The sequence below is a fragment of the Drosophila novamexicana genome, unplaced genomic scaffold (genome assembly GCF_003285875.2).
Source record: "Drosophila novamexicana strain 15010-1031.04,08,12 unplaced genomic scaffold, DnovRS2.1 tig00000072-arrow-arrow-pilon, whole genome shotgun sequence".
NCBI lineage: Eukaryota > Metazoa > Arthropoda > Insecta > Diptera > Drosophilidae > Drosophila > Drosophila novamexicana.
Window position 1 is genome coordinate 184,494 of NW_020824771.1, and position 14,975 is coordinate 199,468.

Here is a 14,975-nt window from a genome sequence, read left to right on the forward strand (position 1 = left end):
ATCAAATACATAATATTTGCCTTATATGAGAGAATAAAAATATCATTGCTGATATGCGCGACTAGCATACTATCCTTAAAGAGTTGCCAGCCTTTCCAATGAGACGTATTTGATGTGTTGCAGAACGACAGCTTAACAGCTGTGATTTTGAGTCGTTATGCAACACTTATATTTGTATACGCGTAAATCGTAGTGATTTTTTTTATTAAATTATGGCAAATGTTTTGTTAAAGTGCTAATTAGTCAATAGACATGTAAATTTTGTCGTGTTATTTATTAGTAACTAAAGTGTGAGTACTTAAGAATGTTAATTTGCTGGCAAATTATAACAAGAATGCCTTTTTTTCTTCTGAAAAACAGCAATTTGCTCGCTGGAGAGAGGATGTACTTTCCTTTGGGCTGGCCCAAGCGCGTCAGCTTGGCACTGCCTGGCGAAGCGACTCACATACGTCACATAAGCTGTGATGCTGTCAAAATACTCGTCGCCGCCGTTGACTCGGATATTCTGGGGATTTGGTATGCGAACCCTCTGCTGCCCATTGCTTACTATCGACGCAGCGCCGAATCTCTGCAGGAGTTTGGCAGCAATCAATTGATCATATGGAAGCCCGACTCGAGACAACTGGCCGTGTTAACTGACGCCGGTGCATTGCTGTTGTATCAATTGGACTTTGATGCCAATGGCAGTGGGATACTAATGCAGGTAGATCCGCCTGCATTGAGTCTGAAAAGAGATTCAGCTGAGCTGTTTATCAAGGAAAACATTCCCCGCCTGAGTCTGCGCGAGGTGCGTTGCTTAAAGCTAGACGCTGTCATCTCCACTGTGTGCTGCATCAGTCTGAGTGAGCTGCTTTTGGCTACGGAAACATGTGAGCTACTGCGTCTGCAGTGGTCACAGCTGGAAATGGTCACTGAGGAGCTGAAACCTTTGGCTGTCATTAAACTCCGCGACATTCCCTTCTATGTGCAGCAACAGCAGCAGCAACCCGCTAAATATTTGCCGACCATGGGTAACTCGGCCTTTGTGGCTTGTCTGGAGTATTCACCCTTTATAGGTGGCTGTGCGGCCGTATTCAGTGACCAGCGTGCAGCGTTTCTGGTAGCGGATCATCTGCGTTTCGAGACGGCACACATGCATGGCTGCTGGGTGCCAGATGTTGCGGATGCTAGTGTCTGCAGCGTGAACCATAAGTTTCGACTGTTGGCCTACGGACAGCAGAGCTCAGCGGTGGCTGTGTACGCAATAGACGATGCTACGGCCGGCTTGGAGTACTCACACAGACTCGTGTTGACGGAGAATGTGCCGCCTGGCAGTTTGGGCGCTGTTAACGAGCTAAAGTGGAGTCCTGATGGTTGTGTGCTAGCTGTGAGCTGGGCGAATGGCGGCTTGTCGCTGTGGAGCACCTTTGGCTCACTTCTGATGTCTACCTTGAGCTGGGACTTTGGACTACATGTGGACTTGGTTAAGCATAATCCGTTGCAGCTGCGTCGCTTGGAATGGTCCACCGAGGGCTATCACCTGTTTATGACGTGCCGCGAGGGCGAGGACAATGTTCTCCAGTTGCAGTTCGTGAAGAGCGCCTTGAGCATGAATCCCTGCATGAGCGCACATTCGCATATTCTGCTTCAAGGCGACGATTGCTTGTACATCAATCAAGGCGATAATTTGGAGCAGACCTACGGCAATGCCAAGTGCACATTTCCCAGCAGCTCAGCTGGCCAGAATGACGACTGTCTGGAACTCAAGCAGAGCCCGAATATGGGCAGCATTTTAACGGAAAGTAAATACTGGACGCTGCTGCAGCTGCCTCTCAATTACGCAGCAACCAATTGGCCAATACGCTATGCGGCCATAGACGCAGCCGGCCTACATGTCGCCGTAGCGGGACGCACCGGATTGGCGCACTATTCGATGCTCAGCAAGAAGTGGAAGCTGTTTGGCAACGAGTCGCAGGAGAAGGACTTTGTGGTATCCGGTGGCCTCCTCTGGTGGCAGGGCTTCATTGTCATGGGGTGCTATTCGCTGCTGGATCGCACGGATGAGCTGCGCTGCTATCCCGCCGAATGCAAGCTGGATAATCAGTACGGACACAAGCTACAGGTGCGAGCCCCTGTCATCAGCCTGAATGTGTTCAGGGATCAATTGATTGTGCTCACGGCTGACGGCATAGTCAGTCTCTTCCATATGCACAGACAGTCGGCGTATATCATAAACATAGATTGCGCCTATGAGCTGGACGTAAAGAGCATTTGCATACATCCTGCTTGCATTGTGAGCCTCACAGTTACCAATCTCAGGAACGAGCTGAAGCCACAGCAGCAGCAGGCTGAGGCAGAGACGATTGTGGTCAATGTTTGTGGACGCGTTCTGATGATCCAAAGGGATGAGGCGGCACAACAGGTGCCCAATACGCTGCTTGCCACCTGTTTGGCCAGCTGTGTGGAATGCTTCTGGCTCTCCCACAATCTGGAGCACTGTGCGATGCGCGATTGCCTGTGGCTATACTCTGGCGCGCATGGCATGCGCGTCTGGCTGCCCATTTTGCAGCAGCGCTCGGAGCAGAGCGGGCCACAGCGTCTGCATAGTTTCATGTCCAAACGGATAATGCTCAGCTTTCCGCTAAAGCTTTACCCGCTGGTCATACTCTTCGACAATGTGATTGTTTTGGGTGTGGAGAACGAGAGCACTTTGTACACGAACGAGGCGAACTCGCATTTTGCCTTGCCTTTCGCTATAATGGAACGCAAATCGCAGGTGTATCTGCATAAGGTGCTCAGGCAGTTAATCAAACGCAACCTGGGCTACTCGGCCTGGGAGATTGCGCAGTCTTGCCGTAGTCTGCCCTACTTTCCGCATGCCCTGGAACTGCTGCTCCATGAAGTGCTGGAGGAGGAGGCTAGCAGCAAACTGCCCATACCTGATGCACAGTTGCCCAGCATCTTGGATTTCATACGCGAATTTCCTGTCTATCTACAGACAATTGTCCAATGTGCGCGTAAAACAGAAATTGCACTCTGGCCCTATCTGTTCAGCATGGCGGGCAAGCCCAAGGAGTTGTTCCATCTGTGCCTGCAGGCGGAGCAGCTGGAAACGGCGGCCAGTTATTTAATCATTATACAGAATCTTGAGCCTTCCTCAGTGAGCAAACAACATGCAAATATGCTGCTGGATATCGCATTGAATCAACGAAAATGGGAGCTTGCCAAGGACCTTATACGCTTCCTTAAAGCCATTGATCCGAACGAGATTGATTCGCCGCGTTGCTCCATGGTATTGAATGTGAAAATCGCGCCACCTCAGCCGCAGACCCAAGCGCAGGTCAATCCAAATGCGGATGCCTTCAACTTGGTGCTTGGACCCATTGCGACGCGGGAGCGCAGCTATTCCACCACAGTCACCAGCAACTTGCCCAAGGACAACAAACAGCAGAGCATGGCCGCATCTGTGGAGCGTAGCGAGGCGGCCAGCGGCGGCGGCGCTGGCAGCAACACCGGCGCAGCGACTGTTGTCCGTCGTAGATCCACCAAGGAGCGGCAACAGCGTGAAATCTTCTGCATTGATCTTATACTACAGCGGCATGCGCGGCAGCTGCTGCAGCAGCACAAGCTGCTGGACCTGGGCTATATGGGCGCCTATCTGGACTTCCATCTGGTCAGCTGGCTAACGCAGGAGTCCACAGGTGCCGCCAGGCTGGATAATTTTGCAGCGGCACTGCAAGCGTTACACTCCGAGCTGCAGTTGCCCAGTCCGTTTCCGGCTGCGGGGCGTGATGATTTTGCGCAACTGCGCAGCACGCATCGGCAGGGGGCCGGGGGAGCTGGTGGCTCATCATCGCAAACTTCAGAGTCAGGCTACTTTAGTCTGGCCGCGCAGCTGGAGTCGCCGCAGTTGCAGCCCTGCATCAAGGAACAGGAGGAGCTGCAGCACAGTTCGCTACCAGTCATGAAGAATCGCTCCAATTCACAGCTATCGTTTGATAACTTTCGCTATCGACGCCTCTACTCGCTGCCCGCCTCGGAGGATGACAACAGCGATGTGGTGGCCAGCTATCTGAACGACAAGTTGGCCATTAAGATGCGCTATCTGCTGCAGCTATTCATCGAGGCCAATTGCACGGACTATGCGCTCATGCTGTCCATATTGCTGCAGGACGCGGCCTCCATATCGCGCATTGTCAATGTTGTCATACGCAGCGAGTCCGTGGGCGCCTGCAGACGCATTGAGGCCGCCCTCAAGCAGCTCAGCCAGTGCACATTCGACAACGGCGGCTCCATGTATCGCGGCTTTGTGATGACCCTGCAGCCGCACATTTACCTGCTGGAACAGTACATCCAATCGCTGGGCGAGACGCCGGTGCACGATAGCATTGACGATGGTAATGAATTGGGCGCCGATTCGTCGTCTGGCCTGGAGAGCGATGCTTTGGATGGATCGAACAATAACTTTGTGCCAAAATGCCAGCAAATGCCAAATGGCAATCAGCGGTCGTCAGAGCAGCGTCTGACGCGTCATGCCAGCCTCGAATCCAAATCAAAGTCCAATGGCAATCCGACGAATCCTTCCTCAACGCAGTCCGCGCCCACACAGCAGGCGCAGCGGCGTGCCAGTCGAGAGGGTCCGCGGGATGGCTGTGGGGTCATGTAAACACAGACGCATATAGAATTTACATACTCAGTGAGTGTACGTAATTGGTGTGTTAGGTGAGGGACGATATGTGTTTGTTGCATGTTGCTGTACATTGCACATGTAGTTGTCGTTAAAAGATTTGTTAATTGTTAGCCGAACTCTTACAGGAACACACACAACGAAGCGAGCATCGTTGAAGGCAAATACTTGTATTAAGATACGTAAATGTAATTATTCATAAATTAATAGATGAAATTTGCTGCAATATTTGTTAATTAAAAATTTACAAAAATCTATACATAATTATACAAAAATAAATATATTTTTACTAATAACTCTAGCAATGCATTATTTTTCAAGCTAGGCATCTTTTTCTATCGAGTCCACGATTTGATCAGCTGCTAACGGTTCACGTGCACTGCTTAGCCGATCGAGATGATCAATTTGAACTGCTTGTCAAGTGGTTCACTACACAAACTCAGTAAATTTGTGGATTTGTGTAAGCCGAATGGTTTTTTTTTGGCGAAAACTATCTTATTTTAATTTTGCAAAGCGAAAAAGCACTTAGAGATATTTTGAATAATATTGATAGCTGAAATAATATTTCATTTAAAGGGCCAAAATGCCGCCAAAGACAGCGATTTGCGCGAGCGACTTGTGTATATACACATACACATATACACAGCTACCACTACATATGCACATAAACCAATTGGACACATGTGACTTTGGGCATTCGCTTGGGCCGTAATTCGTAACAGCGGTAAAAGTTAATCACTGTGACTGCGATTCATTACGTGAGCTGCTTGATTTGGCGGTGACTTACTCGCGCAGGTGGATATTGGTAGTCGTTCACAAAGTGAAAGGAGTATATTGGTTTTGGGCGAGGTCCAAACGTAGGTATTCGTCGGCGCTTTAAAGCTATAGACTTGCAATTTGAAATATATACTCGTGTATTTACGCTTCAGGCAAAGTTTTAGGCCGTTTGAGCCTTTGTGATGATATAATAAAAGTTTACATCTCCTAAAGCTAGAGTCGCTTAAAATTGCAGTTGGATTATCGATGACCCTTTCTAACGAGGTGACGCCCACAGCCATTGTGAACAAATTTGAAATGAAGTGTACTGATGAGCTTCTCAAAACAGCAATCGATGTAATCTATATTCCTTACTAAATTTGACGGAACGCTTGTTTTAAGTTGTTGCTTTGGGAATATGAACGAGTACTTCGCAGTCGCTTGCACCCGACTGTAACATTCTTGCTTGTTTCAGTTGGCGTTGTCCTTCGTCCTTCAATCGTCAAGTTTGTGCAGCGCAATTCGCAGAATTGCAAACTTCGACTGCGACGGAGTTTGTCCGTTTGCTGACATCAACAGCAGTAGCAGCAGCAGCAGCAGCGGCAGCTTACAATAAAATCGTAAACGTAAGTGCTTACAAAACGTAATCACTGTAATGTTACGAGGAGACAGCGCAACGGTAACGAGCAGGCGGCAGCTAACGTCATGGAACTTTTCAGCTGCTCTCAAACGTCAAAGCCCCTGGGGCGCATACACAACACACATGCATACAATATATGTGCATGTATTTGTGTGTATAAATCTGTGTAAGTTGTAAGCGTTGGCGGCAACTGCGCGGAGAAATTCGTGTATTTCGCATCCGTTGTCGCCGACAACAACAGATTCAAGCCGACTTCCATTTTGTTGTTGTCGCTGTTGTTGTTGTAAAAATAACTATTGACGCTTCAGCGAGGAGGCAGCCAAAGTTATAGAAGCCAGCGCCAACATGCATACGCACATAAGTATGCACATACGTATGTATGTGTTTGTGTACATAAATTTAAGCATCAACACCAGGCACATTGCAGCGGAAGTCGTCGCCGTCAAGTGCGCGGTCTGCAGAAATTGTTAAAAACTTTTACAAATTCTTTCTACAGGAGCAGCAACAATAACAACTGCAATAATAGCAACTACAACAGGAAGCTAGGGTATGGATGCCGCAGACAACAACAGCAACAAAAACCCGACCGAACGACCGACCGACAACAGCAACAACAACATTAGAGTGTAATCAACAACACCACATGCGACGGCCGTTGGCAGCCATCGCCCAGAAAGGCTGCAGCTAAGTTCCTGGCAAACCACTCAAGGGTTAAGCAGCATGCCGCATCCTCCGCCTTTGCCATGTTGTTGTTGTTGTTGGTGGCCACTGCAATGTGTAGGTGTAGTTGTAACGAGTTTCCCCAAAATATTTGAGCGCTGCGGTGCCTGATGAATTTCGAGTTGCCCTGGTGATTTTGATGAATGCCTTCAATATGCACACATAGGCATGCCTGTATGTATGACATGTATGCGTATATCTTACACAAAGCCGATCCTGAGTTATATTGCAGCTGGGACCATAGCTATCTGGGTTTTGTGTGACGCATATGAATGGCATGTAAACTTGTGGCTGTAATAAAGTTCTAGCAGCTTGTGCATGTAATGGAATTGCGGTAACTTGATGATTGCTCAAAGTATTCAACCGGCTTACACAGACCGTCAGTTTTCTGACGATCCACAAATAAACATGGGAAGAATCGTGATAAGGTCTGAATTAAGTTATTTTTATACATGCACACACAAAGGTATGCATACAAAAGTATATGCACTTATAACAAACTCTACATACTTATTTATATGTATGTATATATACTAGCACACATACCCTCCTTGGTGGAAATTGGTGTCAAAGATTTGGTGGGGGATGTTTCGCGCTCAAATTCATTTTCAAGGATTAATATAAAAGATCATTTGAGATCGGTTTCACACTTACTCAAATATTTTTAGGGCGAAGTTTTAAGTTTGCATATATATACATGCCGTACACATATATGTACATTTGTAAACATGCAGCCATGCGACATGTTTGAATACATGTCCGTATACCTAATAATGCACATGCACACATACATACATACATACATACATACATACATACATACATACATACATACATACATACATACATACATACATACATACATACATACATACATACATACATACATACATACATACATACATACATACATACATACATACATACATACACACATACACACACACATACACACACATCCATACACATACACACACATACACACACACACACACACACACACGCCGGCGATTTCAACGCGTGGGCAGTGGATTGGGGAAGTGCCAGGACGAACCCACGAGGTTGCACGCTGCTAGACGCCTTCGCAGCCCTTAACGTAACACTGCTGAACACCGGGACCGAGCACACCTTCATCAAGGCAGGACGCGGCTCAATTATTGACCTGACGTTTGCCAGCCCCTCAATAGCAAGACGGACCACATGGGAGGTGTCCCAGCTGTATACGCATAGCGACCACCAGGCCATTGTCAGCAATACTGATGGCGGACAACCAAACCCGACGGGCAGAACACACCACATCGCTTGGGACCCTGAGACGCTCAATAAAGAGGCACTCCTAGCGTTCTTTGAACCCACCGCAATCACTGGAAACGCAGAACAGCTCGCTAACTGCCTAACACGGGAGATGCAACGAGCCTGCGATGCAGCGATGGCGAGGAAGAAGAAAGGAGGTAACAAGCACAAGCCAGTCCGATGGTGGAATGGCGAAATAGAGGATGCGCGAAAAAGGTGCCACACAGCAAGACGCATATACCAGCGCGCAGCAAGACGAGCGCGACGGGAAACAGCAAACCTGGCCTTGGAGCATGAAGCCGAAGAAGCTCGCGCAGCCTACCACTCCTGGCGAGCTATGCTCACAAAGGCTATCAAGCGAAGCAAGCGGCAATGCTGGATGCAACTCTGCGACGAAGCCGATACCCAGCCCTTCGGACAAGCCTACAAAACGGTAATGGGCAAACTCGCAAGAGGACCCGTACCGACCTGCCCAGAGCATCTAAAGCAGATAGTGGAGACACTGTTCCCGCGCCAGATAGAGCTACGCCACAACCCTCCAGCCGTAGGCACGTCGGTGGTGCCTCCCATCGACACAGAAGAGATAAGTGCCGCGCTAAAGCGCATTAAATCAAACAAAGCGCCAGGACCCGACGGCATCCCCAATGCAGTGCTGAAGACCATCGCTAGCGCCCACGCAGACACACTCGTAAATGTGTTCAACCGGTGCATTGCAGAAAGAACCTTTCCAACGTGCTGGAAGTTGCAGAGACTGGTCCTTATCCCTAAAGCTGGAAAGGACCCACAGGACCCCTCTGCCTACAGGCCACTCTGCATGCTGGACTCCACGGGCAAGCTCTTCGAGCGCATCATCTGCGATCGTCTGGAGAAGGAGATCGCTGATCGCTACGGACTCTCGGACCAGCAGTTCGGTTTCCGAAAACACAGGAGCACTGTCGACGCTATCAAGTTGGTAGCAGACACTGCACGGAAGGCCATAGAAGGCACGCGATGGCGCGGCGGATCCAAGAAGTATTGCCTTGTGACAACGCTAGACGTAAAAAACGCGTTTAACTCGGCAAGCTGGCCAAATATACTCCTGGCACTCTCCAGGCTGCAAATCTCCGAGTACCTTATCAGCCTTGTTGCCGGATACTTCAAGGACCGGGTACTCATATATGACACGACTGCAGGACGACGCAAGTACGCCATTACTGGGGGCGTTCCTCAAGGATCGGTGCTTGGACCCTTGCTTTGGAACGTGATGTATGACGGAGTGCTCCGACTTGCTCTACCACCTGGCTGCAGCATCGTAGGCTTCGCAGACGACATCGCAATCGTCACGGTGGCGAAAGAGAAAGCGCAGGTGGAGAGAAAAACCAATGAAGCAGCCCACAAGGTGACTAGGTGGCTTGTAGAAAATGGCCTCAACTTAGCTGCGCAAAAAACAGAGGCAGTTCTCATCAGTAGCCGGAAGCAAGTGGAAACCGCCAACATCACAGTGGACGGAACTGAGGTAGTTTCCAAGCCTTCTATAAAATACCTAGGCGTCTTGCTGGATCACAGGCTCAGCTTCAAGGAGCATCTTAAATACGCAGGTGGAAAGGCGAGTAGAGCTATAAATGCACTATCTGGCATAATGGCGAACACTGGAGGCCTTAGACAGCGCAGCAGACGGCTGATCTGCAACGTGGTCCAGTCGATGCTCCTCTACGCGTCATCGATCTGGGGACCAGCAATGAGGATCCCCTCCTACAGCCACAAATGCAGGGCATCGTACAGAAGATGCGCACTCCGAGTCCTCTGCGCCTTTCGGACCGTCTCAGACGGCGCAGCTCTAATGCTGGCCGGAATGCCCCCGCTGGATCTACTTTCAACAGAAGACCGCACCGTAGCATGCAGCCGGGAGACAACACTAGCAGAATGGCAAGCACGATGGGTGTCTTCCCCCAATGGCAGCTGGACCAAACGCATAGTCCCGGACCTACGGCCGTGGGTAAGCAGGAAGTGCGGACAAACCGACTTCTACTTGACCCAGCTACTGACAGGACATGGATGCTTTAAATCCTATCTCTTTAGGTTTAGGCATGAGACGGATCCGTTTTGCACACACTGTGCGCGGACCATAGAGGACGCAGAACACGTCTTTTTTGTCTGTCCCAGATTTTCTGCTGAACGGGAAGAGCTAAGCCAAAGAATTGGGAGAAATTTTACAGTCACTGACTTAATAGATATCCTACTTAGCTCGCAAAACAATTGGGTTGCAGTAACCCACATGGCTGCAGAAATCATCAAATCCTTGCGTCGCGCTGAAAGACAGCGCAATTCAAGTTCTAACTCTAGATAAGATCCTAGAAGAGGCTTTCATGCCATCTCCCCCTCGTGAGGTAATACTTAGCGGTCGTTCCGCGAGAGGGAAACGGAGAGTAGGTGGTGGTTTTAGTGGGTGAAAGTCCCACACTTTTCGGCTTTAAATGCTTTCCCCCCTATTAAAAAAAAAAAAAAAAAAAAAAAAAAAAAACACACACACACACACACACTCAGCCGTGTGGTAAGCGGCCCATAGAATACTACCACAGCTAGTCATTGCTTGTCGTATGAGGCGACTGAAAATGACACGGGGATGTAAGTGCCCGGAGAGGTGCCTCTTGCAGGCGAAAAGATTCTGAACGCCATTAACCTGGAAATGGCCAGATCGATTCCGTTCCGTGGTAATTAAAGCAACTCGTGACCTCCGGCTGTGGCCAGGTACCCCCTGGGTAGGCGCTGCACACCCGTGCAGTAAGCGGAGTGAAATCTGGCCGAAATGACTGCTAGGCTAATGCTGTTACCGCCCCCGTCCCGTTAAAACATGGCAAATCTCCAGGCACGGTCCTCGTATCGTCGCCATTTAGTTGGCAGTATAGGTTCAGATGTAATATTCCTGATTAACGCGGAACTGGCTCTGAACACTCGACCCCATGAAGGCGGGTGTCAACCCTCGCATGGCCTCACTGCTTGCAAAGACAACCATGAGATTATAACGCGACTTTACAACGGACAAGGACAACGGCTTAGGAGTTGGGACCCACCAAAATGAGCAATATCCAAACCCCACAAACGAAGGAGAGCTGTGATGCTTTTGCAAAGAGCAGCAGAATGGTGAGATCACCAGTAGATGGAGCAACAGCCGTCCCCGCAGAGACGAACTCAGAGCGGGACCAAACCACGGAATCTCAGAGCAGCTCAGCACTCCGGGAACTCGGGCACGAGATCTCAAAGCTGGTAGACATGCTCGAAGATGGCAAGCGACGCTCCATACACCAGCCCATGCGAGACTCAATAGAGAGCATCAGAGTGCTCTACGAGCTGGCGGCCATCCAGCTACACGACGAAGGAGCCAAGGAGGTAATCAGGACGCACCAGTCGTGTCAAACCTCGCCTCTTTTCAGGACGACGGTAGACGTCAAGCGAAAGCAGGCCACGGTACGGACGCCCCAAACTAAACGAATCCGAGGGCCAGTCGGTAACCAGGCTACCGTAACAACGGTGCAGGAGACACCGAGCCCCAAAGCGGACGGCGACAAGTGGAAGGAGGTCACCCACAAAAAAAGGAAGGAGGTCACCCGGAAAAAGAGCAAGGGATTGCTTAAGGAAAAGACGCGACCGGATGCTATAGTCATCTCGGCAAAAGGTGAAGCGAGCTACTCAGAGATACTGCGAAAAGTTAAAGCCGATGAGAAACTGGGCGAGCTCGGAAAAGCGGTGTCAAAAATAAGGAGGACACAAAAAGGAGAACTGCTACTTCAGCTTAGGAATTCGGGAGAGAATACCACAGCATTTAGGAGCCTGGTGGGCGAAACGCTAGGCGAAAATGCAGAGGTCCGGACGCTGTCCCACCGAGTCTCCATTGAGTGCAAGGACCTGGACGAGATCACGACCAGAGAGGACATATGCGAGGCGATGAGGGGTCAAATCCAAATATTGGACATAACCCCAGAGAATATTAGCCTCCGTAAGTCGTATGGCCAAACACAAACGGCGACTATAAGACTACCAGCGGAAAGCGCAAAAAAGGCCCTCTCGGTAGGTTTCCTGAAAGTTGGCTGGGTCAACTCAAGAATCCGCGAGCGAATAAACATCACCAGATGTTTCAGATGCCTCGAGTTTGGCCACCTTGCAAGACACTGCAAGAGTGAACTGGACAGATCGAATCTGTGCCGACGATGCGGAGGAAAGGACCATCTGGCTAAGGACTGCAAACAAGAGCCACAGTGCATGCTCTGCAAGGACAGGAAAAATGACCCCAATCACATTGCCGGTAGCGGCAGATGCCCCGTGTTTAGGAGCGCCCTGGCCAACAGAAAATGAAGTTCACTCAGTTAAACCTCAACCACTGCGAGGCTGCTCAGGCCCTGCTGTCGCAAGCAACACGGGAGAGAAACACTGACGTCGCAATAATCTGCGAGCCATACAAGCCTATTGCAGGAAGCGGCTGGGTGGCAAGTAAATGCGGAAAAGCGGCCATCTGGTCCCTCAACTCATCGCTCCAGGAAGTCAGAGCATCACACGAAGGATTCGTCAGAGCGAAAATTAATGGAATCACCATTTACAGTTGCTACGCACCCCCAAGCTGGGAACTGCGGCGGTTCCAAAACATGCTGGAGGAAATATCAGAAGACGCTCGCAACAGAGCTCCCCTCGTCATAGCAGGAGACTTTAACGCCTGGGCCATGGAATGGGGAAGCAAGGAAACCAACGCGAGAGGGACCACCCTGCTAGAAGAGTTCGCGGCGATCGACCTGGGCCTTGCAAACGACGGGCAGGAGCTCACGTACTGTAAGGCCGGTAGAGGCTCTATTATAGACCTCACCCTGCTCAGCAGCTCACTCTATAGGCTAACCACATGGAAAGTCAGCAATGAATTCACATTCAGCGACCACCAAGCAGTGCATTTCGAGATCCACGGGAGAGGACGGAGAAAACAGCAGCCCAAAACAACAGGCCCCAAATGGAAGGACAACTGCCTAGACAAGGAAACATTCACGGATTCCCTACGCCATGCTCGATGGACTGGGGCCACGGAGTCAGCAGAAGACATGGCACGGCAGCTTATGGAAAACATCTCGGACGCGTGCGACTTATCCATGCCCAGGAGGAAGCCAAACAGAAGAGGAGCACCTTGCTACTGGTGGAACGAGGAAATCAGCGACCTAAGGAAGGCCTGCCTACGCGCTAGAAGACGCTCCCAACGAGCCCGAGGCCGCCCAGACTTTGCATCTAGGCTGGATGACCTGCGGGCAGCCTAGCGAGACCTCAAAAGATGTATCAAACAAAGCAAATCCAGCTGCTTCCAGCAAATATGCGACGAGGCCGACGTAAACCCGTGGGGCACGGCGTATAAGGTAGTCACGAAGAAGATACGCAGCCAGCGAACAACCCGTGTGACCTGCCCTACCGCACTCGCCACTATAGTTGAGGCACTGTTCCCCCATCACCCAAGATTGGAGGTCGTCAGCCGCTCACGAAGCACGGAACTGGTGCAGCAGGTGTCGACAGACGAAGTGGTAGTGGCAAGCAAGAAGCTAGACGACAAAAAGGCTCCAGGACCAGATGGGGTGCCAAACAAGACGCTAAAGTTAGCCATGCTGACGAAACCCGACGCCTTCGCCGAGACATACAATAGATGTCTGCAGGACGGTGTATTTCCCAAGAGATGGAAGCGACAGAAATTAATCCTCCTACCGAAAGGGGATAAGCCAATAGAGGAACCCTCGGGATACAGGCCAATCTGCCTACTGGACACGGCGGGAAAGGTTCTGGAGAGGATCGTGTACAACCGACTAATAAGGGTGGTTGAAGAGAAAGAGGCCCTGTCCAAACAGCAATACGGATTTCGTAAGGCTAGATCTACGGTCGACGCAATTAAGGCGGTGGTAGATATTGCTACTAAAGCAATAGAGGGTACCCGATGGAGGTGGGGAGAGAAGGAGTACTGCGCGGTGGTTACGTTGGACATCCGCAACGCCTTTAACTCAGCTAGCTGGTCTCGAATACTGGAAGCCTTAGACCGAATAGGGATACCGTCCTCCCTTTTCCGTATAATATCCAACTACCTGTCCGATCGACTATTAACTTATGATACGGAAGACGGTACTAGGAGTTACATGGTCACAGCAGGGGTCCCACAGGGGTCGGTCTTGGGACCACTCCTGTGGAACATAATGTACGACGAGGTGCTCAGAGTAAAATTGCCCCAGGGATGCAGAATCATAGGATTCGCAGATGATCTGGCCCTATTAGTGGTGGGCAAAGAAATAAAAGAAGTAGAAGCGGCAGCGAATGCAGCCATAAGGATCGTGGCCAGCTGGATGCGTGGCGCTAGCCTGGAGCTGGCAGGCCATAAAACAGAGGCTGTGCTTATCACAAGTCGCAAGATAGTTGAGTTTGCTAGATTTCAGGTAGACAGCGTTAGTATCGAGTCAAAGGCTTCCATCAAGTATCTGGGGGTCATGTTAGACAACAGGCTTAGCTTTCGTCCTCACGTAGAGTATGTTAGCCAGAAAGCGGCAAAAATGCAGGCGGCCCTTTCAAGGATGCTACCAAACATAGGAGGACCAAGAGCAGGTAGACGCCTACTCCTCGCGAGAGTTGTAGCCTCCGTGCTGCTCTATGCTGCACCGATATGGGCATCAGCAGTCGCAAGCCAGAAAGGCCTCAGAAGGAAAATGTCAGTCCCCTACAGGCTAAGCGCACTCCGCACTATCTCTGGATTCCGGACGGTGTCGGACGAGGCGGCCACAGTATTGGCAGGCATGCTGCCGGTAGATATATTGGCCAAGGAAATGGAGAACATATTCAAAGCACGAATAGCGACAGGCGAAGCTGTCTCAATAGACGTCATCCGACGGTCGGAGAGAGCTAAATCAATGGCAACTTGGC

At 50.2% G+C, this 14,975-nt stretch overlaps 1 protein-coding gene across 2 annotated transcripts; it reads left to right on the top strand.

Annotated features, from left to right (window-relative positions):
• Window positions 1–83: 83 nt before the first annotated feature.
• LOC115771582 (guanine nucleotide exchange factor subunit Rich) lies at window positions 84–4,916 on the top strand. 2 transcript variants are annotated; one of them, XR_004018966.1, is made up of 3 exons: window positions 84–290; window positions 361–4,701; window positions 4,795–4,916. XR_004018966.1 is itself a non-coding variant. In XM_030717342.1 (2 exons), the coding sequence occupies exon 2, from the start codon at window positions 383–385 to the stop codon at window positions 4,643–4,645; it is 4,263 nt and encodes a 1,420-aa protein (XP_030573202.1). In that variant the 5' UTR covers window positions 85–290; window positions 361–382; the 3' UTR covers window positions 4,646–4,916. The 2 variants fall into 2 exon arrangements, 1 of the variants encoding a protein (XP_030573202.1); XM_030717342.1 differs by having other exon boundaries at window positions 85–290; window positions 361–4,916.
• Window positions 4,917–14,975: the final 10,059 nt, after the last annotated feature.